Source organism: Numida meleagris, chromosome 7 (genome assembly GCF_002078875.1).
Source record: "Numida meleagris isolate 19003 breed g44 Domestic line chromosome 7, NumMel1.0, whole genome shotgun sequence".
Classification (NCBI taxonomy): Eukaryota; Metazoa; Chordata; class Aves; order Galliformes; family Numididae; genus Numida; species Numida meleagris.
Genome location: NC_034415.1, coordinates 26,799,752 through 26,827,150, shown reverse-complemented (window position 1 = coordinate 26,827,150; position 27,399 = coordinate 26,799,752). Strand labels below are relative to the sequence as shown.

Below are 27,399 nucleotides of genomic sequence, written 5' to 3'. Positions count from 1 at the left end.
TTAACTTTAAAAATTTTTATGTGAATATAAAAGAATCATTTCCAAAGAAATAAAAAGAAGTGTCAAAATTAGTGCAACTTTTCAAGTTCTATGCAATACACTGTTTACAATTGTTTTCAACTGACGATGTAGACACTGATACAAGAAGAAATCTTACCTCTAGCTTGACTAGTTGGGGAAAAGGAAAAAAGCATGGAAGCTTTAAGAAAATTATTTTACTAGACATGGTCAACTCAAACTATTATTTTCATTTTCTAATTTCTAGACTATGGCTACTTAAATAAAACATTGGTATTGCTTATATTGCTTACCTTCAAGTGAACGTATGTTGTAGAAAATAGAATACCTATGTATGTATATATTTAATGAAGAAAAAACTGTTGGGTGAAAAATCTATTTTTAGTGACTGTTTCTTAATTCACTACAATACAGTTGTTCTAAAAATCATCTTCTCAAAACTGCTGCCTGATCCACCTTGAGTAAAAGAACCTTCTAGCCCTACATTGGTATTATTGCTACAAAACACTTCTCTTCCATATTATTTCCATATATATTTTTCCATTTCCGTATACATTTCCATATATATTCAGTGGTTATTTTCTTAGATCTTACGTAAAAGAAAATAATTATGAGTTAAATGATATGTCATGAGAACTTATTCTTGCTTCTTTGGATCCGTATTATCTGCTTTACTGGAAACCACCCAGAATTACTAATAGTGCTGATTAAATTCAGCAGTATTCCACAATCTCACCTCACATGAATCTGTACTTTACTGTGAAATCTGGGCATGATGCAAATAATCTTGCTGCAGAGCGAGGTAGCCTCTTTCTTTGTCCTGCCCCAGCCATAGCCAGAGTTTAATGGTGCACACTACAACAAAGAACGTTGGATTTATGTTGTTCTGCTGTTATGTGGCATGTGAAACGTAGCTACAACACAGCAGTTCTACTAGTAGCTTTTGTTTGATGTTAATGATGTTAACATTAAAACAATACTTTCATTCCTTTCTGCACACCCAGATGAGATGAAGTGAATACGACAGTATGGCTTATATTCAAATAATTATTTCTGCGTATCACTTCCTCATTCACAGAGCATAACTCAAGTTTAACCAGTTACAAAATAGCCACTGTTCCGCAGGTTCCCAAAATCCTAAAGAAACACTAAATAAGGTTGTATTCAGCCACTTAAGTTTTAACAGTTTGAAAAAAACCCAAATAAGTAAAATTTCTTCAAATACCAGAACATTTAAAATTTTTGCATCCTCAAAAGGACTACTGGAGACCATTCCTACTCTGAAAAAGGCTTATCCCCATCTGTAATTAGGTATTTAAATTTTTCATTGCTTCTTAGAAGACAAGCTTCTAATTAAATAATAAGGAGGTTCTTGGTCATTTTTGGTCCCAGGGTCTGCAGTTTTGAGAAGTATATAAAGATATTTGCTCCAAGGTTTTCACTACTCAGCACCCGATACGACTACTCACACAGCTCTACTACTGTGAGAACACTGCATGTACCAAGCCTATTAACTAGATGAATACTTGAAGGATTTCCATCAAAGTTTTCATGCTGTAAAGAACAAAAGTTAAGAGACTCATTCAACAGCATCAATGACAGTTTCATATTTCACCAGAACACACGGAAGTACCAGGCTTTAAGAAATGTAAGCATCCTGCTATCGCTTACTCATGTTCTACTGCTCACCACCATCTCCCACACCACTAGCAGATTAAAGACACAATTGTATCTTAAGAATACAAAAAAGAAAACCATCACTGCTGCAGTAAAAGACTTCAAAACCCAAGAGGTAGTCAAAGAAGCATAGAGTCCTGAAGAACACAAACTGACAGACACAACTGTTTAACAGCAGTTTGTTTGGAATGTTCTCTGCTCATACCACCTCACTTTTCAGATGAATTTGGCTTTTAAATAATGCCTTGTACAGATATAAGCTTGCAAAAAAAGAATGGACATAAATTTCTTAAAAATACAGTTCACAAAAAATACAACACTTTTTCAATAAAGTGACACACGTTTGGTGAAAGGTAGCAACTTCCCCACTTAAGTGTCAGATACCAGTCCTGACTTCATCGTACTACACCTAGATACTGGAATTATGATAGCTTGTGCACTTTTCTCCCTTGATCTTTGCTGCCAAGGATTAGCAAAGCAGCCTTTCACTCACCTGCATAGCACATAGAATAGTTACAGTGAAACTACATTTAAAACTGACGAAAAATAATTTCTATTCCTAAGGTTGTATAAATAGCTGGAAATAAAGGTTTCTTTCTACACTATTACCACCTGCACCCTGGTCCCCTCATTCCCCCCCACATATCTCACAAATGCAGTGCACAGGTACTCCAGACTTTTAAAACATAGCCCAGACTTGAGTTAATACGATAGCTCTTTTTTTTCTTTTTCTTAAATAGGAAAAAAGACAGCTTATTTGGCTTTGGTGAATTCAACATCTAAAAAGCTAGAATTTCCTTAGTGTATATAAGCACTAACTTGATCTTTATTTAAATAGACTGAATAATTGCATCTCTGACTTGAGATGACGAAGCCCGTCTCCTGTTACACAGGTCAACTAGTACTAGAATTTAAAAAATTTATTTTTAAATAAATGCAAATATTTTCTTGCTTCTAGAATTGTACTTTATATTATGTAAGAAGTAGTTTTAAAGCATGTTACCAATTTTTTAAACTTCATTTTAGAAGAGGCCAGCAAAAATGTCAAATATTGCCAGTTTCCTGAAGTATATTTTTGCATAACATCTTCCTATTACAACAGTCAACTCTCTAGCCCAAATACATTGAATAGTTTTAAATACATAGTGCCAATTTTTATATTTACAATATATCTTCAAGGCAAATATAACTCTTAAGTTGTGCTTGTAAATACATACTGCAGTTATTAAATCTATTTCTACTTGGAAAACTACGTGTCACCTTCTAGATACCACTGATCAAGTTAATCACTTCTTGATAAATTCTGATGCTGAATTCACAGATGCCCACCATTGTAACATAATTTTTCATCAAACAGATAAAGTGGAAGTTATAAAACGTTTAAGGACACTTTAGCATGTAAGTTTCCCTCATGGTCCTTATGGTTTAATCTGATGTTGCACTTGGTACTTTAACAGGAAGATTCCTTCTAGTATTGGTGACATGACGTTGTTGAGCTAGGAAGGAACGTCCTGGGCCATCCCTGCAGGCACCACCACTGCCAAGCAGTCTAGCTTCCATACCTAATTTCTGGAGTGTTAGGCTCTGCAATTAAGATAGCACTTATTACACACAGCAAAACAAAACAAAACATCGGTCATCTTTCACACACAAAGCTAATATTTAGTTAATATGCACAAATAATTGCTTTTACTGTATTTCTAGTAGAACCTTCTAGTGCCATACAAGGTATGAACCAATGCAAAAGAAAATAAGATTCATTCATCACAGAATACATTAATTCTACTTTATTGAAAAGTTGTTCTTTTATTAAGCGTGATGTTTAACTTTGCTTTCATTGTTTGATTTCCCTCCCCAGTCTTCATGAAACTCTACACATTGTTTCAAATGAAAATGAACATTCACTAGTCCTTTTCACAGCAATCTAACATCTAACACTGCAACACTGCTGCAGCATGAGTCTAGCTTAATTTCACAAATGCCACGCTAAAGACTCTACAGATCTGAAGCAGGAGTCTGAAAGTCTTTGGAATTATGGTCTCTCTTCGCCTAAAGCCTAAGAACTAAACAGTGAGAAGTGACTAATGAACATTAAAGAATTTGGTTTGACAAATGCAGGTGGAAGCTTATAACAGCTTATGACTATTAAGATGCCAGTCACGGCCTATGACAAATTTTAAGTCTCCTGTTCTAAAGCCAAGCAGAGAAGATGAAATCTAATAATTTTACCAAATAGTTGACTATTAAAACACTTTTGCTTTAGATTACTATTGGGAATATTGATGCTAGTATTTCCCGAGTTACCTCAAGACTAGAATTCCAGCTAGAACTCATTAAACTTTGCATTCTGGCCTGCAGTCAGGATTAGAATGTGGAAGAGAGTGATCTCACTTCAAAATGGGGGTCTCAGGCTCCTCTCCTTACCTTAGTTCAATGTTTTTAGGCACGAGGCCATGCTAAGCTGCAAGCTGGATATTTCAGACAAGAAGCTAAATTATTGGCTTTCTGTCCTAAGCACCAGTTTATACTGAACATAAAAAAAAAAAAAAAAAGAAAGATGTAAGACTTCACTGCCACATTTTGCCACACGTACTTATCAGATTTCTAAAATATTGACAAATGATCTTTTGACCCACCTTGTTATACCATGCAGTTACAATTAAATTTTCCTCATAATCACGTAGCTTAGCAAGTTTGTATTCAGCCTGGAAAGAGAGATTGGAGAAGACGATCTCAATTAAAACACAGAAATAATCTGCATAAAGTTACTGCAGTTCACTGAGGGAAATAAATTATGCAATAGAACAGCTTAAACATGCAAAGGAACCAGAAGGTGTACAAAAGTAAATAAAGTTGTTTCCTTAAACAACACAGAGATAGATAACTGAGACTCTGACTACCTCAAGAAGGAACTAACCTTTATGTAGAAGTTGCACTTCAACTTAGAAACTTATTTTCAAACTGGAAAAAAAAGTATGAAACTGTTTTGCAAAGTATAGAAACAGTCTGGAAGCCTTTTTGCACTTTGAAGTGAAAAAGACTTGAAGAACATAACTTGGCAGAATACTCTTGTCACGTTACTGAATTTCCGTTCTCTGTATACTTCTAATTACTAGTTTGTACACGTAAAAGAAATTTGAGGCCACAACATTTGTTAAGCCAGACCTCTGGGCCTACTAACTTGTAGTGATGAATTTTGGATTTGCTCAAGTAACTCTTTTAACCAGTCCCATCAATATCATTATAAAACTGAACGCAGCATTTCCCAGTTTTCCTTTGTTCTTGGACTGCTGCCAACACTCCTTTCAGAGAAGCACAGCCAATGAAGTTTTACCAAATTAACACGTTTTACTCTTTAGTACAGTTTCAAGCACTCCAGCTGATGAAACCACTAATACCATGGGTCTAATTAACATGTCATTGCCCTAACACTTAGTCAGTCACACAAACTGAATTTCATTACTGATAAAGGTCAGACTCTGCAGTTCTGTACAATTTACTGTGTGGCAGCAAAATCATTACTCTCGTGCTGTATTTCACTTAAAACTTTTTAAAGTTTTTAGAAATATTTCCAAGAAATGTGTTTGATCTGTGTTTCAGATGTACAAGGAAAGACACTGCTAAAAATCTATAGGTGTAATAGTCCGTGCAGTTCCTAAATAAATGGAGCATTAAAGGGTATTGGATCATTAGTAACTTGAATGTCTAACATCCAAGACAGCAGAAGGCATTAATAGAAGTTACTTTTAAGTATATATAGATTTTTACCTCCAGTGCTTCAATTTTTTTGTCTCTCTCTGTTATCTGTTTTCTGAGCAACATAATTTCTGCTGATGCTGGATTCAGCTTGGGGTCTAAGGTTTTTATCACCTATAAAAGGCAAAACAAATGCATTATATGTCAGCTTTGCATCTCATTTGGTCACAGGAGAAATACAAAAACAGACTGAGCATATGTCAGGCAATGAGGATGAGAACTAAGCTTTTCTTTTTTTTTTTTTATAATCCAGTAGGAAGTAGTATATTAAAAGTTACTGAAGAATCACTAATGCATCTCATGATTCAGGCTGAACAATACACTCTCATACATTTCTGATTGGAATCAAGTAATCAAGGCCAGAAGAGGTTTGGGAACAGGACAAATCAATACGTTCAACAATTTGTGAAGACAAATACGTATCTTCAGAAATATGCCACTCACATTTCTTGCTTTCTCAAGGTACATTTTATATCTTTCTTCCATTGCTTTCATGTCCTCATCTTTTTTTCGCAAAGCTGCTTCCAGCTCTCCGATCTTCTGGGCTATTTATAGGAACCATTAACAATGACAAACAAAACAAAGACATATATGGTACTTAATCGTCCCCCCCCAAAAAACTTATTAGCTGCTAAACAGTTTCCTATCCCAGGTTTTATTTTTATTTTAGCCTTACCACAAGGTCCCATCTGACTCTGAACTCCCATTTTTCAGGGCATCATTCAACAAAAGTAATGCCCCTACCAGCTTCTGTCTCTGTGTGCAAAATCAAACAAAAAAACCCCAAGCCATTGTTTTTTTCTTCTGTTTCAGGTTTCAAATCTACACTCAAACAGAAAGCCTTACCCAGATGAGTACCTCATAGCCCAGTGACTATGCAAACCACTTCAGAAGAAACAACATAGTTCCACATGGAGGAAAAAAGCCCAAACAGATGATGAAGCCCACTTACGGTTCTGACTAACATCAGGCTGTAGTTCTGCAAGAGCAGCCTCTTTCTTCTGTAACTCATCATGAACTTCGCTCAGCTTTTCCCTATAAATGAAATAATTAAGCTTAATTCTATGCATGATTTCATGCACAGTTCTAAGATACAACTGCAAGTTAGTTGTAGGAAATGTTTAAGCAACAATTTTAAACTCTGGTGATTCTTTTGAGTTTAAATATTAGTATGCATTTTTTTGCAGAGCAATACAAGCTGTAACTGAGATTCCAAGTAGAAGTTATTTAAGGCTAGAAGCAAGAAGGAAAGTGAACAACAAAAAAACCTCTCTAGCACCTCCTTAGCATGAAGTGCATCTGCTGAAAGGATGGATGCATTTCAGAATAATTAAATGCATTTTGAGTCGAGCAAGAATGATGTTTATAAGTGTTATAGAATTAGAACAATTACATTATGCCTGGTGAAGAAGAGATGGTTAAGTGGATACCACTGTAACAAGATTCTCAAGACCAGAGCATAAAGAGTCAAATGCTAATACTTAAGATAGTGACTAAGAAAAAAAACACGAGACATCACTATGAGGACTTGGGCAGCTTATATGCTACAAGAATCAAACTATTTGACATAATTAACTTCCTGTGGATGCATGCATCTTACTTACATATGTGCTGCCAATTTCTGCTTCAGGTTGCTAGACTACAAGGGAAAGTTAAAAATCAGTTAATTTCAGTATTTCACACTGTGCAATACTAAAAACGCTCTTACAAACGACCCTCAGAAACTTACCACGTCTAAATAGGCCAGCTTCAGAACCTGCATTTTTTCATTTCCATAACTGCATTCATATTTTTTGCACTAGATAGATACCAACTCCAGTATTTTTTTTTTTTTAAGTTATCCTTCCCATTACAGCAACACTTAAGCATAAAACTAGAGGCTTACAGAAGTGAAGTAAAAGGCAGAAGAGTTACAGTTTCTTAAATGGGGAGAAAAAAATAGAAAAAAAAGCACCTAGCTAGGATCCTACTTTCTTAATATTTGTCAACACCAAACACACTGAAAAAGAAGAGGTACTTCTAAACAATATTTGATGCTGCACTGAAGGATTTTAAACAAGAACTGCTAAGACATATTCAGGGTCAAGAAAGCTGAGCTTTCACTTACTCCTTCTGTCTTGGAACCCTGCTCCTGTAAAGTCTTTTGCAGATCTTCAATCTGCTGTTGTAACTCTCCAATACGCTCCTCGTTTAGCCTTTTAGGTAGAAAAGCCAAGAAAAGACAGTTAATGTCACCTAAACAGATCATAGTACAGTGAGATTTTTTCTTCATGCCTGGACGATAATTTTGCAGAGGGTTTACCCAGCAGGACTTAAGCCACAAATAAACTGATTCCAAATTATTTTAGTATGACTTAAAGTCCTGCTGAAACAAACTTTTGGCAGCTCTGTTAAACATTTTATAATGACCGAACTGGAATCATTTTAAGGTTTAAGTAAACTTAACTGCTCCTAAATTATCATGTCCTACTAAACTGCTTTCAGCATTTGTTAACTGTCAGAAAAATTCAAACCATATCCCAGTATCATTTGCTTGCAGCTTTAGAAATCGAGTTTACATCCATTCCACCAAGAATCAGAGCTAAGAGTGTTCTACAGACAACAGTTTCTTCATACCATGACAAACTCAGCTGCCAAATTTTACAACGTATTTAAGATTTCCTTCTTGCTTGTCTCGTTATCCCTTCCTGTTTGTTTCACATTGGTGAAATAAAATGGGCAACTGGCTGCCAGCACAGTGCTATGCTACAGATGCGTGCCACTCTGAAGGACCAGAAACCACATCTTGCTGTATTTTAGATGCTGTTTCACCCATCACCTTTTTTCAGTTTCTAGTTCATTTACTGTCCAATGCTTTTGCTCCAGTTGTTTCTGGAGCTCCGTAATACGTTCATTTTCTGATCCTTCCTGTTGCAGTAGAAGCATCTTGTTTTCATGCTGAAGCCGAATAAACATTTCTCTGAAAAAAAACAAAAAAACAACCAAGAACAAAACAATCACTGTTGATTAAGAAATAAGAAGAGACAATATTCTTGTTCACCTTAAGTTGAACACAAGTTCTCCTGAAGAATATAGATAGGGTAATAATTCAATTTTGGATGAAATGTAACTTAAAGTTCTCAAACTCTGCAAGAGGTTGTTTTTTTGAGATAAGCAAAGTTTTAAATTATGTAACTCCAAACTCAATTGTTTTGTGTCTTCATGCTTCACTCTGCCAGACTTTCAAAGTCACCAGAGCAAGCAATTAGCTATTCTGTTTTTGTTGCTGTGTATTTTCATGTATTACATATAGAAAACTTATGTTTTTAAGCAAGAATGCAAATCAATTATAGCATGGGAAACCCATGACTAGCAACTACATGAGGGGTTTACATAAGCATGAGGGATGGAAATCTAGAAGTGGGTGAAGAAGCACTGAAAACACTGAGCTTTCATGGAGATGATTAATATTGTGCCCCATCGACAAAAATCATAAAACAAACTCAATCTTTATGTCTTACCTATATTCCACTGGCAAAAGCTCAGCAGCAAGATTATCATGACTTTTAATACGAGAGGCATCTGAAATTGCATGGGAAGCTCAGTTTAACAAACATAGAAAAACCACTGATAATGAGAGAAAAGCTTCTGAAGATAAAGCAATACCTGTTTGACTCAGATGATCCTGTTGCATCTGTGAATACCGGAGCTCTTCGTTAGTCTCTTTTAATGCATCATACTGTACTATCAGTCTCTAAGAACACAAATTTGAGATGGAAGTAATTAATACTGCAACATTTTAAAGCCCAAATGACATTAATAAGGGGTAGTACTAACACTTTAAAAAATATTTTTATTTTACAGATATATATGCGGACAGACTCACTGAACACACTAAATTTCATTAGGTGTTCAAATAAGCCCACACTTACCTCTTTTTCTTTGACTAAAGCTTCGTGTTTTTCTTCAAGTCTTTTCATTTCAAATGCTAACTTATCAGCTCTCTTAGATTCTTCAGACAGCTTGTTATGAAGCTCCTGGACCTTTTTATTAAGAGATTACATTTAGCATGCAAATATTTCAACACGCTACATTTAGAATGAAGTTAGAATCTTCATCCTGTCTTATGATCATAAATGTAACATTTACCCTTCAAAGTAAATTTTCCTGAAGTTAATTACATTGTATAGAAGTGGTGATCTCAGTAGCAGCTAAACAATTTCTCACAAGAATACAATTTACCTCAGTTAAAGTAAAGGAGAAAAACCACCAAATAATGGACAACCAACCAATCAAGAAGGAAGCTACAGGGCAGATTGTTAACATGTTTGTTTTTCTCTGTTTTTTAAAGGTGAAGGATTTTTCACCAAAAAAGAGCTCTAAGAGGTCTAAGGAGATAATACAGGTTAAGTCCATGGCCCATTAAATTAATGTTGATGCTTTTGTTGATGTTGTCATCCACAAGAGGTAACTACTATTTTTAAATATTCAAGTCCATGGTATTTCAGATTAAGCTACTTAATTTTTTTCAATGAAACAAAAATGTTTTCATTTAGGTAAGAATATCTGAAGAAAAAAACAACATCTTTAGTATAGGTGCAGCCCTACCTGTCTTTTGTAGGTTTCCAGTTGGGCACGGGCTGCATTGGCTTTCCTCAGTTCATCTTCCAGACTGACTGTATTGTGCATGTACATCATGTTAGTTTCCTGCAGAGATTTGACTTGTCTTCGGAAGTCATTCAGATCCTGCAGCTTTTTACGATACACTTCAACAGTTGATTCAAGCTTACTTGCTTTGTCTGCAGTAGCTCTTTAAGGATAAACAGGAATTAGAGGACAGACTGTTCTTTCAAAGATTAAAATAAATCAGATTCTTCTTTCATGCACATTCAAGTTGTTTTCAAAGGAAGATGCAATATACTTCAGAGCAGAGTTAAATATTACAGCTTTATTTTTAACTGCAAACTTGCCCTTATATGCCTAAAGATTGTTTATAAAAAGTGAAATCGCCACAGGGCTTAAGTTGGACTAAGTCAATCATAACACCAGAAGTATGTGCAGATATTAGTGTATCAAACATCTCTATGGAACTCTGCAGAGTGTAATGTAAATGCACCACAACATCCTGTGCTACATAATCACCTCAAAGTTCTGGTAACAGGAAAGGACAAAAATGCAGATATCCTTATTATGGGGATACTGTGAAAACAACCGTTAACAGACATGACCAAGGATTGCCAGCTGACCATTAACAAAAAAAAAAATCTATGTAGTAAATAAGTATTTGAATCCTTAAACATGAGAATTTTAATATTTTGTTTCATATCATTAGAAGCTAGTGCACGAAAGACAGACAGAAAAAAATCTATAGTTAAGATTTGTTTCTGATGTTGTTTAAGAACCACTATAATGTAAACACCTGAAATCATTTTTTTTTCCTTGTTCTATTCATATTATGGCCATTGATCCCAGCATGAGAACAAAACCACGCTTGGACTTTCTCCTGTGGTGATGTGACATGCCCCAGTTTTCCCCTTCTCTTTGCTGGGACATGAATGCTGGCAGAGAGGCTTAAGATAACACTTGAAGATAAGTACCAAACCATGAGGGAAGGCTGATACATTTTTTGGTGATGCTGCTGCCCTGCTATTACACTTTCTCCTGGTAACTTCTTCCTGCATCAGTATGTTAAGAGGATTTGTCGGACCATTCAAATGTCTGATGTAAGCAAGTACATCCAGTGGCTGGACCAGACTCTAGAGGTGACTGCTGCTTCATCTACTTCAACACCTGGCTGGATGTGGAGGGCTGGGAAATACCAAGAGTACCCCCAACATTTATACACTTGCATAGATAAGCCATACGTGTGATGTTTATGGTTGGCCTTTATGGCATAATGGTTGACATAGTGGTTGAACCTCATTATCTTGAAGGTTCTTCCAAGCTAAATGCTCCTATGATTCTCTATTTTATAAATAGCAGTATCAAGTAGTGAACCTAAATCTTGCCTAGAATTCACATACCAAAAGTTATGTCGAAGTTCTAGCTGCATATATGCTTTGCTGCATCAGAAAAGGCAGGCTCTTGCCAACACAAATGTCCTCCTTTAGTAAAATACAAGTATGCCTCCCTACAAAAATATCTTAATTCTTCCAGAGCTTAAGCTTCCTTCCATCCCACATGAACAGCAATTTCTGCACTCATTTAATCCTTCTTTACCGAAGAACTCTATATTGCTGATCTTATACAAACAAGAGATGCTATGCATGTAAGCTTGCTCTTCATTCCAGCTTTAATAAAGAGCCCTTTTACAACGTGTATTTTAGATCTTGTTTGGGCAAGACCTATCCACAGATAGAAAAATTCTTATGAAATATGAAGCTTTGGGTTTAGTCATTAAATCCTACTAATGTGGAGCAGAATTATATACCTAAGAATATCATTTTCATCTTTCAAGGCTCTAGATTCTTCGGCCAAAGAGGTCAGTTCATTGTTTCTATGTTGTAGTTCAATCAATTGTTTTTCTAGATCTTCACAATGGACACGATAATCATCTTTGGCAGCTTCAAGCCTATCAAATCAAAAACAGGAAGACTGTTAAGAACATATTCATTACAGATTTTGCTTATAATGTTCCATTTAGTACTAGAACTATTAAAAATAAATTTTAAAAAAGGAAATCTATTGATTTAAGAAGCCAAAAAATGGTACAGTAAACACAAAACATTTTAATGTCTATTTGTTAAACCACAATGGATTATATTACACGCCATAGATTTATTATATTTGTTTTTATTTCAGGGAATCATATGAAAAATGAAAATGCTTTTTTTTTTTTTAAATATGGATCATAATCACAAAGACTAATGTGTGAAAGAAATCAATGCGTTGAGATGTGGTTTTTTTTTAATACATACATAAATAACTTTGGCACTCTCTGTACTTTCCATAACCTTTTTTAAAGGGCCATGAAATAGTAATTACAAAATAACAACAACTACTTCTTCTTGAGGTTAAGGACTGTCTTTAAAATAGGCTATGGTAATACAGCAGTAAAAAGCATTTATAGCAAAAGATATTAAGATGGAAAATCCTGAAAGACTACCAGAAATTCTCAGGATATATTTGACAAGATAGGACCGAGGGAATGGCCTCAAGTTGCGCCAGGGGAGATTCAGGCTGGATGTTAGGAAATACCACCTTTCTGAAAGAGTGGTCAGCTGCTGGAATGGGCTGTCCAGGGAGGTGGTGGAGTCACCGACCCTGAAGGTGTTCAAGGAACGTTTAGACATTGTGTTGAGGGACATGGTTTAGTGAGAACTATTGGTGATAGGTGGATGGTTGGAGTCGATGATCTTGTAGGTTTTTTCCAACCTTGGTGATTCTATGATTCTATGACGTGACAAGAAAGGCTTTTTTGAAAGAAAAATAAAATGGCTTCATACCTGAAGTTTTCCTCTTGCAGTTGTTCTAGCTGCAACTGTGCATGAAAATACTTTTTTGCTACTACAGTATTTGGATCGTCAAGAGAGTCATCAAATTGCTCCAGCCTGTCATTCAGAATCTCATTTTCTGACACCAAGCTGTTTTTTTCATCCTGAAGGGCAGCCACCTAGTACAGATAAAACAGCATCAACACTGTAAGACCTGTCCAATTGGAAAGAACTAAGCAAGACAGCAGCATGTCACCAAATTAGTTTATGAGAAAGGCTGAGTGTTTAGAAACTTTAGAATGTAATATACGTAGCATACAGATGTTTAGTGTTTGAAAGTTGTGAAGCACTAAAGGAAAAGTATCTCTTAAAAAAGAAACTTTTGTAACTGAAACCATGGAAAAGGCGTACAATGCGATATGGAGAGAAACTGATTTTCATTAGAAAAGATACAATGGGCACCATACAAAAAACGTTAAGTACTGGGGTAAAGGTACTCTCCATCTTGCTTGTCCTTCACAATAAAAGCAGGATGGCACTGGCTAGCACACTAACACAGTACTGCCGTGCGCTCAGCAGTGAATGGTTGCTCAAGAAGCATGTTTCAAGCGCCATAAGCTAGTAAGCACACACGCAAAAGAAAAAACCTAGACTGCTTCATGTAGAGCATGCATTTTTTGCAACAATCAAACAAGTTCGAAACTGAGTGTTCACAGCTAAGCAAATGAGAATACAACACTGTACTGAAACAGTAAGTATATTAACAGCCATAAAATGGGGAAGGATTAAGAGGGTAGAACTTCTAAAGTTTTTCTAGTGAAAACTACTGTGTTAATTTGAACATCCTGTCAAACATAAGAGCGTGTAGCATGTGTTAGTTAACTGGCGTTTAAACAGGGACAATATGCTTTTTGGGTTATGCTTTCCTGAATCATAAAGAAAACCTACCTTTCTTATATTCTTGGAATATATCAAGGAAGACTGAGACCTTACAAGTGAATTTATTAAGAATTAGTTTAAATGAGAAGTGTCAATCATTATTATGGCTTCAATAAATAAGTTAAAAAAGCATATATGGTGACATTATTAGATAAAGCATCAGATACATATAACCTAAATAATGTAACATTAAGAAACAGCTGGTTTGCAAACGTAATTTAAGAGTTTATCAAACAGATCTAAGAAACAAAACCATATTTCCTGTAGCACTTCATTAGATGCTGGCTTACTAGGTCCAGTTCTTTTTAAGTACTGGGTAACAACTTATTGTATACGTGCATGCACAAACACCTGTGAGTAAATAGCATATCTGCCTTGCTCTGTGTAATACTTCCTGTCCAAGATTCAGCCACTCCTTAAACGTGCACACCATTCACAGTTTTTGAATAATTCTAAAAGAATGCCTGCCCACGATATAAAAAACCAGTAAAACAAACCAACAAACCCTTTCACACAACTCAGTAAGTTTTCCATCTTTTCTCAGTTCCTGATAGCTCTTCTCTTGTATTACTCTGGCATAACAGAAAAGAAGAACTACCAAACTACGCTGACGTTAACTCATCTGTTTTTTATTTAGCAATACTGATCCTTCAATATCTTTTGTGCCACACTAAGGTATGAGCAACTGGATTTGTTTAACCCATAATTAACAGAAAACTTTTGGGGTACAGAAAAAGCTCAGGACCTCTCCACTGAGACATACTAAGTGTCCTAACGGAAACAGAAAACGCAAGTGAACTGTTATCCCAACATCTCTAGAAGTGAGAACTTTTGAACAGTAAATACAATGCTTTCCGAAGTTTAACAACTGTAATCAACAAGTTCCGCTATCATAGCAATCCTCTTGCACATTTAAAAGAAATTGTTTTCTCCTTCAGGGCTCTACTTACACAAACTTTTACGTCTCTGCTTTTACCAAGAATATTTGCTATTGCTTCAGGAAAAAGAACTGAATTAATATTTTAGTTCCCTAAGAAGATCTTCTTATGTATCTACAGTTAGCAACCAGAACTCCTTTTCTATGCAGACTCTACTATTTCAGTCGTTACTGTCTGTAAGAAGTTTAAAATTGGTCTCTGGAGTTACTTATTAGTAAGGCTCATACAGCCAGTGCAGCACTCTGGCTCCTACAAGAAGATGCCACACAAATGTTTGCTTTGTACAGAATCAAATATGGGATAAGCTGCTTTATCACATAAGCCTCTTTCTATTCTCAGAATATAGCACCACAAAACAGGAATCAGATTTAGGGCTAGCACTTCTCTAATTTTCTTTAGAAAAAAAATTAATTAAAAATTCAAGTTCTCACTTATTGCGGTGAAGTCAACACTCCTTTCTCAAAAGAGACTCAATCATCAACTTCTCTTACCATTAAAAACAGAAGTACATGTATTATCTTTGCAGTTAAGCAATGGGTTTCCCAAAGTATTCTCCATGATCAAACTGTGTACAAGAAAGCTCAAATTTTTAGGTAAATGTTATAATCCTTTATCATCTGCTTTTGAAAACAGCATAATTTTCCTACGATTAAATCTAATGACTAAACAGCAGCAGTGATTAAAAGCCATGGTATCTTTGTTTCGGTGGCAATTTGCTACTAGAGGTGAACTTAAAGGTAGCAATGAAGCAATCATTGGGTTAAGAGTTTACACAGGACCTCAGCTTACACTTCCATCAGGAAACTCATTGTATTCCAGCATAGGGAATGGTTGCTTTCCCCCTACCATGAACACACAACTAGGAAATCTCACTAAAAGTTAAATTAATACAAAGTTCATTTTGACCTTCCTAATTTCTGCATCTTAACGGCACTACTACTGCATAGTAAAGAAATAAACTGCTCAGTGTTTCTTACCTGTAAATCTAGCTCTTGACATCTTTGTGCCAACTCTTCTTTTTCTGCTATTGCTTCTTGAAGATCCTCCAAAGCTTTTTTAAGCTTTTAAAGAACAAAGACAGTCAAACACTTCTAGTCTCCGAAGTGTCTCAATTGCTTAAATAAGTCATTTAAAGAAGGATATTAGGCACTCACACAGAGTTAGAAACCTATATATACTGTTGGATCAGGATCTCAGTTCATTTAATCACAGTTTAAATGAGTACTGCTCGTAATAAGTCAAGCATTGAAATTCAAACATTCAGATTCAATACAACAACTTATTCTAAAAGCAAAACAAAAATAAAAAAAACAAAACCAGGGATAACTGTATTGTCACAATTTCAAAATCTGTGCCCGTTAAATGCCTCAAGTTCTTTGGATCACATATGCTCATTAACAAAGTTGTGAGACTTATACATGTGGATCAAGTCTAAAAGCGGGATGCCTGTCTTCCTTTTCTCAGCATTAAATTCATTGCCAATACAGCAACATTTTTCTAAATTCAAGTTTACTATGGGCAATCACATACCCTTCATCTCAGAAGAAAACAAAGCATTTAGCCTGATACAGCTGAGTCTTGACGTATACTTAGCTCTTCTTGCTACGTAGGTTTGAATTGGCAGGTTCTACCCCATCAAGGGGGATTACCTAGCTTTCTCCACATATATTTTAAAGAAGTTTTATTAGCACAAGCTTTTTAATCCATTTCTTAGAACTGGCACTAAAAGAGAGCATTACCTTAGTGTATAATAGTCTACATCAGGATATTGCTCTACCCTTTTTGAACCAGTATCATTTAATCATGTCAGCTCTGACTGGAATAGACAACAAGCAGTTTGTGCAGAGAGATGACAAAAAGATCTAATTTATTGCTGATTCTTTTGTTGGTGGTGGTTTTGGTTTTTTTGTTTTGCTTTTAGAATTGGAGAGGAAGAGTAGACCTCTTCGTTTGAGGGAGGTCAAGATATCAACCTAATGTTCAGAGTTGAACTACAACTACAAAGTACTAAGCAATTACCTGCTGTTCCATTTCACTTGATGCATCACTTGCAGAAGGACCCATCGCTTCCTTGCTCATGAGCTACAGAAAAGGGCCACAGGAAAAAAAAAAGGTTAAATTAGAGGTTAATGTACTGAAAATCCATTGTCTACTGCATATCAGATGTATTTTCTATCACGTTCTTGTTCCCCTCCAATACATAAAAACAAATTAATAATAAAAAAATACTCATTGTTGATAAAGGATTTGAAGAAAATCTGCAGTAAGAGGCAGATTCCCCCCCAAGCTGAAGTGCAAACAGTAACATGGTACTGGATGAATATACTCCTCAGGCAAGTTAAAACAACAGACCAGAATACAGGACTTCACTCTGCAAATTTAATAGTTATCATACTTCTTTGTGCCACTGTAAGCTAATTGTCATTAAAAGCAGACAATGGGAACATTAACACAGCTTTCCCTGATCTCTGACACAAAGATGCACATTGTTTGTCAGTAGTTAAAGGGCTTTACTGCTTACTCAGGAAGTACAGTATTATTTCTCGACCTCCTTCAGAAAGTTTGATTAGTCAGAAAACAACAAATGAGGTGTATGGATTCATTTCTGCCAATAGGACAGATTTTAAAACCATATACCTCATTTAAATCAGAAAATTTTAGAGCCTAATACTAACTCCATTGTTATCTTGATGGGGAAGCAGTTATGTTAACTTTTCATCCAACATCAGTATCGCATTTATTGACTCCTCTCACACTTTGTTGAGCTTCACAGTCCTGATGCTCACAAATGTGACTATGCTCTAAGCTGGATCACTGAGATGATCCAACTAAGAACATAATAAGATGGCAGTAGGAGAGAACCATGACAAAAATAGAAGAGACACAGCTGGGAGTTCGTACACCAGGAGCTGGAGCAATCTGTCAGAACAATGCAGCCTCACAGTTATGATCAGCACAGTCTGGATACAAGACTATAAATGGGGAAGAAATTTCAGAACCAGACTCCAGTATTATCAGCAGCTGGCGACTAGATACATTTCTTAACATGTCTAGATATGCCTCCACAAGTCGTACATTTGGACACGGGACTAAAATCAAGATCCTTTGGTTGTAGTCCACTGTCTCCTAATCTTCCCAGATAATATAGGGAAGTACTTACATTCTTCCCCCACCTTTATTTGATTAAAGAATTCACAAAAAAATCAACCGGTATGCAAAGTTCTCAGCTGACAGCACTAGGCTAGGAATTATTACTTACTTCTTGAATGGCTGTCATGACAACATGTTGAACAGACTCTTCAAGGGTCATGATATTTTGTATGTGTTCTGTGGAAAATAAAATTTGTAGTGATTTATAACAACGTTCATCTTAATGATTTGAACAACTTGGCAGCTTCTTTTAGAAAGATCCAGGAGAAACTATTCTCTAAAAAGATACTTCTAAGCAGGTAGTCCTCTTCTCACACAGAGCATCACCGTTAACCAACATCACCATAATCCAATAAAACAGCAAGGAATTATAAATTCCTAAGTGAACAAATTTATCCTATGTAAAATGGAGAAAGGAGATCAAGATACCCATATTTCCACAGCACTTTCTCTAATACCTACCTATACGTACATGAATAAGTTTTGCAGAAAGTCAAAACCTTTGCAACTGAGTTAATAAATCAAGTGTAACAAAAGATAGTTATTGCTAGTATCTTCATTCCCAGTGCAACCTATCAGCTTACTTCCTATGCACTCTTTGATGCAATCATTCCTGACTACCTAGGAATCAAACCTATCCTATGAATGAAAGCATGCCAAGGATTTCTTAGCCACCAGCTCTTGTGAAAGAAAACATGTAAATCAAACTTCAACCTCTACAGATCAACAAAAGGCAGTTTTTCATTCAATTTGCTCGAGTGGCAGTTGGATAACATGTTTGAAGTCTTGCTGCATATTTTGCAAAGTAGGAATAATTCCCCCCTATATATTTCAGACTGTTCTTACCCAACCTTGAATAAACTGAGTTTTATACACACATTTCCATACGTTTTCTGTTTTTAGGTACGTCAGTTTCAGATTAGGCACACGAATGCAAGAGAGACTTCTTGATACATAAGAAAGATTCTACATGCCTTCCACCTTAAAAATCACCACATCCTGAGGCAGTCTGCTATTTGTTCATCAGATTAAGGCCGTGTATACCTTGTTTCCTTTCACAGTTGACTGCACAGCCTAAAATAAGCTGCATAAGCCTTCCCAGTTCAGTAGGATCTGAATTCTCAGAAATCTTATTTAAGTCCGGAATAAGTTCTTCTGAAATCTGCTGATCCAAAAACTGAAAAATAATTGAAAAGAGAAACTCAACTGTTGGTTTTGCTTACCATGAAATTCATGAGTCATTTAAGAAACTCAAACAATGAAGAAGCCATTAACAAACTGCTTATGAAAAAAACTTACGGAAGGAGAAGATTTTAAACATTAAATGCGGAGATACAAACTAAAAATACTGGTTTATGTGAGAGTACATATTATTAGACTAGGAAATCTGAAAAGGCCTAGATAAAACAGATGTTCTTAACACCTTTGTTACAGGACTTCATACATGAAACAGATGTCATACAAACTATCCTTTTTTGGGGAGAGAAAAAGCAGTTCTGAACTCCTTCACCTCAACTTGAGTGTGTATTGGGGTAGGGGGTACTCAATACAGTGCTAGCCAATCACTTATGAACCTCTGCACCTAATACTCACCTCCAATCTAATCTAAAGTAGATGGCATTAAGATACACTTAAATCAATCAGCAATTATTTATTGCCATGTAGTTATGCACTTTAATAAGAGCTCATTAAAACTGTTCTTGCAAGAACACAAGTTTTGAAACTCTATTAATGGGTGTGTCATCTTCGTTATTTTTTTTAAATGACCATTTGCACAAGAAAATAAAACAGCAAGTTTTGTAACAGTAAGTTAAAGGATCCTATGACAGCCTTCAAATATGAGATAATTACTTTTTTCTACCAACAAGATAAAAAAATATATATTTTTTTTCTAAATTCAGTTGCTCCCTAATCTTTAAAAAGCTTTTCATCGGCCTAAATAAATTCCATTCCTGGGCTTGCAAGAGAGCCTCAATCCTGGCAACATGGAATGGCTTGGCACTTGATATCACAAGAGGTGAGACCAGGAAGCAGTAGGATGATCGGGTAAGTTTTTCTACACCATACCCGATGCATTACTGTAATCACTGTCCATACAAAATTCAACAATACTTTCTATTCATGGTTTCGTTGTTTTTTTTTCTTTCCTTTTTCTTTTTTTTTTTTTTTTTTTTTTAAGTCACAACACAACACCCATTTACAGCTGCTGTACTTGTTCTGCATAAGAGAGAACAAAACATAATCCCTACACTAACCACAGAATTTGTAATTAATCTCCCAGCTTCTAGAGGAATATCAGAAAAACTAGATTAGGGCTGTTAAATGTGTTCCTGTTGTGTAGAAAAGGATCAAAGCTTCACGAGGAAGGAGAAAATGTGAAGGTACACCCGAAAGCCTGCAGGATTCTGTAGTTCAGCACTTCTGACATTTACCTGGGCAGCAACAGAGAAATGGTTTCCAGATTATACCCTAAGTCTTGCCTAAATGAAACATAAGAATGTATATGTATGATATACATAAACATATCCAATTTTATATGATTATACTAATTTTATGTTCATTCAGACCTCTCATTTAACCAGATAATTATTACATACTTCCTACCCAAAAACCCCTTAAAATACACTACTTAGCCAAGAGGAAAAAAAAAAAAAAGCTCTATGGTGAAAGAGGAAAATATATTTATTGATTAGAACAATCAGAATTCCATACCTCATGATAGTAGTCCATAATTCCTTGCAGTATTTTCTTCAGATTACTGGACTAATTGTTGCACATGAAAGATAAGGTTACAGGTTTTTATTAAACTATTATTTAACTACAATGAAATCAATAATTTTACAATCAAATGTTTATAAATCAGCTCTGGGAAAGGGCCACAATGACAGCGGAAGAGAAATTTCACTACAGAAGATCCCTATGCATCAATTCTAGAAGGCACTCAAACTATCAATAGACAGTTCAAGTACATTCAAAATAACCTCAACAAGTCTGAGCTTAATTCTGATCTGTAGGTTTTGGACTGCTAGGCAGGCACAGGAGAGACACCATATCCACACTCACAGAACTTTTATTAACTGCAGTTTTTAATACCTTTATCCTCCAGTTGTCACCAACATCTTCCTTAATGCGATTTAGCCAAGATGCATCAAACCAAGCAGCATCTCTGAAATGAAATGAAACAACTGAAGCATTAATAAGCACACATGTAAATAAATAAGGCACCAGGTTCTCAGCATTAAATCATCATGATGTTTAACTAGGGTGTCTAATGAAGCATGAACTCCTGGAGACTGCAAGTTATGCCACAGGAAATTTCCATTCTCTTGGCTGAATTAAGATACCATCTTCCTGGGCAGACAGAATTTCTGCACACATTTGAGCTGTCTAGACCTGCAAACACAAGTAGATAAAGGCCTTTGTCATGCTTAGTTATTATACCTACCAAAGCAGTCACAGTGCTGTACAGAAATGTCATCATTTGGAAAGTGCTGTCATAAATTTGCTACCTACTTCTGTACATGTGGACTTCTCACAGTATTCACTGCAATTAGTCAAAGGCACTTACCAAGAAAAAAAATAGAAAACAAACAAACAAAAAACAACTGCTATCAAATGAAAGTAGATAAAATGTCTATCTCTGGTTACCCTGGACAGAACCATATTCACTTCACCAGCATAAATGAGTTACTGGGGGAGGAGTTTATACACCCTAAGCTGCAAAGAGCTACAACCACACTGATATCTCAACTTTTACACAGCGTTGTTTATGCACAGATATCAAAGCATCTAATAGAAGACAGTTATTATCCCCACTTACTATGCACTAACTTGCTTGTAAATAAAATTACTCAAGGCCTCTGCCAGCCCAGCACCACAAACACACAGTGAGCCAGTGTTCTAGCCATTACACTACACTGCTGCTACAGATCTTTGCTTGTAGGAATGCTGATTATTTCTTATTCTCCGATCCTGACATGGCTGTTTGACTGGCACAGTAGTTTAGTAATAGTGGCATCCTGCAGGGACATCTAAGCTAAGCACCAGTGAGTAACTGTGACAAGCAGAGCTTGTTAACACACACAGTGCAGAGATGCTGGGAAGTGACCCTCAGCAAGCCTTCACTTGGCAATCCCATTCCAATTTTTGCAGACCTCAGGAGAAGGGCGAGCTGTCTTTACACAACACACTTCAGGATCCGTCAACCTAAAAAGGTTTGTTTTTACAAGTAATTTCTTAATAATAAAAAATATGATTTGAACAGGAAGTGATAATTCAGACTTCTCCTTTATTATCAGGATCACCACCAAAACCAAAATGGCAGTGATAACTAGTTTCAGTAAAAGCCTCATGTCAGAATCCTCTCTGAGGAGACTTCAAGTTGGAAAATTCATGTGTCACTCAACCCAGCTCCATTTGCCACCATGCCAGTACAACTGCAATGATTTTGCTGTTGATCAGCCCGCTACCACTACTTCAAGTAGTAACGGACCAGTGCCTTTTGAACTTACCCCTAAAACAAATACCCCTAAAATATGGGTTATCCACAGAAACACTGCTGATAAGAAAATTGAAAAAGATCATATTTTTTGCTTTGTTGCTCCTAAGTATAAATGTAATAATACAGTATTAGAATATCTCCTTATCACCTTCTCCACTCTATCACTGTATTACACCACTATATTTTTGTTTAGGGGATGATTTACGGACACGTTTCATTTTCTGCTGCAAGCCACCTGCTCTGTATTTATAACTATACAATAAACTTCTGGGTGGGAAAAGTGACTGTGCACGTTAAATACACAAGCCTCAGGACATTAAATACCTGTTCTTTGAACTTATGTATCAACTTACATTTGATGAAGCACCTGGGCCATGGCAACACCATTGGTCAAATCCTGAACATCTCTGCAAGGTGCAGCAGTATTGAACGTCTGCAACTACAAGAGTAAAAAACATTATATTTCTTAGTGGACAGAAGGACACAAGATTAGTTACCATTTTCCTTTTCCTCTTTAAGAAAATGTCTTTCTATTACAGGCAGCCTGAAATCTTTTTTGAATGATGCAGATTTTAACCTAATTATCTCAGTATTTGTAGCTGCCGATTACAACCTGTACCTTAGAAGTTTGTATTACCATGCTTTGTTTTTTCCTAATAGAAATTTCAACTGTAAAATCTACTACACATCTTCACCCAGTATTCGTATTTCATTCATATACTGTTCCTGATATTTACAGCTGAAATAGGTTTATTTTTCCTGGTGTTTTCCAAGCATCACATTACCTAGTGTTTAAACACGTGGCTGACTGCAAGTTAACTCCTCTACATATTTCTACCTAAGGATTAAGCAACAAAGCTCCAGTTTTCACTCTTCGCCTCTATTAGAAAACCAGATTACAGATGTAAGTTATTCATAGGATGTTTACCGATCTATTCTAGATGAATTATTCAATCTAATCCCTGTGTTCTAGCTTCTGCTTCTAGGCACAAATATAAATAAAGACTCCTTTGTGCTAGGACTACACAAACAAGATTCAGCTCCCATCCTGACAATTCAAATTTAACAGCCGAGTTTTTTTGCAGCTTCTGCTTCTCCAAAAAGAACTCAAAGAAAGAACAACTTCAACACTTCTACATTGTTACAGAGCACTGCAATAAGAATTTGCCTAACAGACTGCTATATATACAGTAACCAAGAATCCCATCAGTCTGAGGCATCATCTGTAATGCCAGCAGGGTACAGGGTACTCTTTTGTCAGGCTGCCTACCAAGTTCTGCATGCAATACTAATAGTTTCAAGCTATAAAGCCTTAAAACAGAGGTACCCAGGTCCTCAAGTCACACCACAATCAGGAAGAAGTTTCAAGAACTGTTCAATTAAGCCCAGAGGGGGGGGGGGGGGGGAAAGGTTTTTTTCATTTCTTTTTCAATTTCAAAAGTCTTCTTAAAACCCTGTAATACAGTGAGCAAGAAGTCAGTAATCCCTTGCAGGTTACATAAAAGATTAAGCAGAACAAAAGCGAAGCAGCAGTGATTGACAGCACAGCTTTCTAATAGCATAGCAGCTTCCATGTCAGCACAGGAGCAGACACGGAAGCTCAACAAGTCAAGACCGAGCATGCCAGAATTGAAGGAGGGCTTTATGGCCCCATACTTCAGCTCTGCCATTTGGACACACACCCTTGTAAACCAAAGGAACTGCTAAGTAGGGTAACAGGTTCTGTCATTTTAGTTCTGTGACCAAGGTCACCCGAATCTGTCAAAGCAAAGCAAATAGGTTTGGAAAACCTCATCACGCGCTTAATGTATGATGGCACCTAGCAGAATAAAAATAGCTAATTAGCATTACACAAAAAAGCAAGACCAAGAGACTTAGTTTCTCTGCACATCTGAAAGTTTTATAAGAGTTTACAAACAATATGATAGAGGTATTGATTACATATTCTCCAAACCCCATGCAAATGCAGTCATTTCCTCTGAGCATTTTTTCTGTACTTAGAAAACCAACAAAATTTGGGCACACAAGGAGGAGGTTGGTAGAAGCAACTGCAGATTTTTAGACTGTACTAGAATTATTTTTTCCAAATTTGATTAGTTTTTCTAAATATAGTTTCAAGGATATGCTGCTACTCAAGCTGAAGACCATTTCATGAGTGTAGCTTAAACAGCCATCCCACCTACTGCTACAGCAGGAGCAGATATTTTTCTCATAGGCATACAGCTATAAGGCTCACAATATACTTTTTAAAAATTAATTTTAAATCGTGCAACACAATATCTTTGCTCTGGGACTGCTGAAGCCTATACCACAAAACAACTGTACATTGAATGCTATGTTCACAATGTTCAATCAAGAAACCTGTCCAACACTTGGAGAAGTATGCCCTCAGTTTCACCCAGACAGTCCGGGGCTGATTCACCATTTTACACCCTGATTACACATCCAACAGCCAGAAGTTTTGTGGAGCTGGTCAACAAATTTAAAGCAACAGTAAAGATTCCTTTTCCTTAACCCCACATTTTCAAATAACTAACTCAGTTATAGGGTCATGAACATTACAAATGCTGCCAGTGCCACTAAGCACTGAAGTAAGAGCAGATCTACTGTAGAAAAAAATCTTCTGGCTCCATGTTACCATATCAGAACTGGGAAGGATGAACTAGTCCCACCAGGCTCTCAAAATCCTTCCTTTCAGAGACAGTTTTAAAACAGTTTTCTCATACACCTCCTGATTTGCACATATGAAGCTTTGGATTATGCTCCCTCAAACCAGATACCTAAAACACACTGTAAGAAGGAGATCATAACCAAGCAGAAGCAACGTTTTCCTGTAAACAAACCAGTTCAGTAGGTTTTCATATCAGCAACTGAAAAAAAGCAATGAAGCTTTGTCAGTGACTTCTGTACAAGCAAGATCAAGACTTTGCTGTGGCAGATTTTTATTTAACTTTGGACACAAACAGATTCATTTCATGTGTCTCACACTTCTCACTTGCACCTCATTTCACATACTTCAGCTCTGATTTTAGTCGAGGAGAGCTACTGCAAAACGAGCTACGAGGGGAAAAGAGACTCTAAGGCACGCTGTATTTCCAGTCCCCACATGCATTCCCCATTCACTTTCCTCCCCCTTTTATTAAATTAACAGTGACTACAGATGACACGCACCAAAATACACAAATGCTGTAACACTGCAACATACATGCATATATTTAAAGGCCAATGTGTACATATGGCTCACATCTGCACAGTACCTCACAAATACTTTAAAGGCATTACAGTTCTCTGGCCGTACCCACACAGAGGATCTGTTATGCAGAAGTGACCCGTCTGTAAGGATGCTTATCTTAACGCTGCTCTGGTCTGAAGACAGAAACAGCACAAAACTCTGAGAGGTACAGTACCAGAAGACAACCAAGAAACTCTTACTAAAGAAAGCACTTGTTATAATAACACCTAAACATCGAAGATTCTGCTGCATCCCCAGCCCTCTTGACAGAGGTCTTACTACACCACTCCCTTCCAGAGTGGAAAGTGTTAAGGTTTACTTCACATGCAGGAACCAGTTTATCTTCCTCAATGAGAAAATTGTTTCTGCAGCAGGCTGGTGAGCTCAGCTTTAACACATATAACTTGAGTTAATTCTTCTTAGAAACTCATGCACATCCCTTGTGTAGTTTACAGTAAAATGGAGTTGCACTAATGTCCTCAAAACATTAAGTTCAGTGCCACCTATGTTACAGAACCAACAGGTAGCATTTTTAGGTATTCTTTTGTCTCTGGGCAATGAAAGTTTCCTACTACAAAATGTGCCAAAACTATGGAAAAAAAGCCAGTGGGATACGGCAGCAGAACACAAAGCCACAAGTAAGGTGACCAGACCTTTTTTATACTGAAAAATAAACAAGTGGAAACTTTTACAACTACAGAGAATTGCAGATCCCTTTTCAGTTGATACCGCACTTCATTCCTCTTTCCCAACTTCAGAAGACCCATTTATTTCTCCCCACTGCTCAGCCTGCTGTGAAGATCAGGTTGAAAGCACTTTGCAGGCGTATCTTTGTTCGCTACTGGTTTCTACTAAGCTGTAAAGTAGGTCAGAGAAATAAGGTGTTAGATCTAAAAGCACACACCTAGCAAAGCATGTGCTGGGTGCCAAGTGGGAACGCAGAGCTGGATGCTCTTTCACTCTGCTCTTTCAGTTTAAGGCTCTTTCACGTTGCTTCAGGATTCCCTTTAAGATCCAGCATGCAGTCAGAGTTGGATACTGCGGTTATGCTAAAGACAACAATTAGGCATAAAAGAAACTTGGAAAGAAGAAATTGAACGAAGCTCTGAGGTTTCCTCTCCTGATGACTACTATTGTTAATTATGGAGTGGTTTCCACACCGAAGAACCACTGCTCGGGCCCATAGGATATTCACCGGACCGTCTCTCAAGACGACTATTTCTGCCAGAACGTTTTCCCGTTGCGAAGCATCGGTTCACGACGCAGGCCCCGCTCTCACAGCCCGGACACCCCCCCCCTCGGAGCCCCTCAGGTCCCGGCCCGCCTCCCGTCACCGCGGCAACGGCGCGAGCCCAACAGGTGCCCGCGCGCCGCTCCCCGCCGCCCCCGCGCGGCTCTGACGGAACGGCCCCTCCGCGCCGGGGGAGGCCCGGGGCCGCAGGTAGGAGGGCCCGCCCGCGCCACTCACCCAGAGAATGAGGCTGTCACAGAGCTGCGGATCCGCCGGCTTCGCCTCCATGGCGTCAGCCTCCTCCCGGCGCCCACCACCTCCGCGCGGGGCGGTTGCGTAAGCACGCGATGCGCGGAGCGCGCTTAGGGCCGAAACCACGCGCGGCTGACGTGACGGCACCCACCACGCGCCCACCTCCGCGCGGAGGGAGGAACGGTATTCACCGCACGTACACGTCAGCGCCCGCCCCTGCCTTCAAACGCCGGGAGTGGCAGCGAGCGCCACCAATCAGCGGGCAGGGATGCCGCTGCTCACACCAATCACGG

General features: G+C 37.3%; 3 protein-coding genes across 10 annotated transcripts in view; 2 read left to right on the top strand and 1 right to left on the bottom strand.

Annotated features, from left to right (window-relative positions):
* The window catches only part of LOC110402810 (cytochrome P450 2J2-like), a 39,136-nt gene extending 32,744 nt beyond the window's left edge, over positions 1-6,392 (top strand). Inside the window, exon 11 of the mRNA XM_021405308.1 lies at positions 6,265-6,392. Within this exon, the coding sequence (XP_021260983.1) occupies positions 6,265-6,324 (60 nt within the window). The 3' untranslated portion in view covers positions 6,325-6,392. The remainder of the gene's footprint in view (positions 1-6,264) is intronic.
* On the bottom strand, positions 1-27,230 carry HOOK1 (hook microtubule tethering protein 1). Of its 3 annotated transcripts, XM_021405276.1 has the most exons (23): positions 27,092-27,230; positions 26,528-26,672; positions 22,745-22,830; positions 20,984-21,056; positions 20,603-20,653; positions 18,935-19,067; positions 18,000-18,067; positions 16,760-16,822; positions 15,718-15,801; positions 12,876-13,042; positions 11,861-12,001; positions 10,039-10,240; positions 9,363-9,473; positions 9,097-9,184; positions 8,952-9,012; positions 8,270-8,410; positions 7,559-7,646; positions 7,056-7,090; positions 6,404-6,486; positions 5,896-5,996; positions 5,464-5,565; positions 4,332-4,400; positions 1-3,279 (listed from the first exon to the last, which is right to left on the bottom strand). In XM_021405276.1, exons 3-23 carry the CDS (start codon positions 22,765-22,767, stop codon positions 3,121-3,123), a joined length of 2,043 nt encoding a protein of 680 aa, XP_021260951.1. In that variant the 5' UTR covers positions 22,768-22,830; positions 26,528-26,672; positions 27,092-27,230; the 3' UTR covers positions 1-3,120. The 3 variants fall into 3 exon arrangements, with proteins under 3 accessions (XP_021260951.1, XP_021260950.1, XP_021260952.1); XM_021405275.1 differs by lacking the exon at positions 26,528-26,672 and having other exon boundaries at positions 27,092-27,226; XM_021405277.1 differs by lacking the exons at positions 1-3,279; positions 26,528-26,672 and adding an exon at positions 3,301-4,222 and having other exon boundaries at positions 27,092-27,226.
* Positions 27,172-27,399, top strand: part of LOC110402815 (E3 ubiquitin-protein ligase RNF170-like) — a 60,579-nt gene continuing 60,351 nt past the window's right edge. For all 6 annotated transcript variants that reach the window (XM_021405324.1, XM_021405322.1, XM_021405320.1 and 3 more), the window contains exon 1: positions 27,172-27,399. In XM_021405324.1, the coding sequence (XP_021260999.1) occupies positions 27,202-27,399 (198 nt within the window). In that variant the 5' untranslated portion in view covers positions 27,172-27,201.

What these genes read in the sequence shown, in the direction of transcription:
- HOOK1 (XM_021405275.1), bottom strand. Translation starts at nt 27,142, where the DNA reads ATGGAGGCGAAGCCGGCGGATCCGCAGCTCTGTGACAGCCTCATTCTC. An exon ending in CTTTTGCCAGTGGAATATAG is followed by an intron (nt 8,411 to 8,951) that starts GTAAGACATAAA and finishes GTTTTTTTTCAG; the next exon opens with AGAAATGTTTATTCGGCTTC. An exon ending in AGGGTTCCAAGACAGAAGGA is followed by an intron (nt 7,091 to 7,558) that starts GTAAGTGAAAGC and finishes TTTCCCTTGTAG; the next exon opens with TCTAGCAACCTGAAGCAGAA.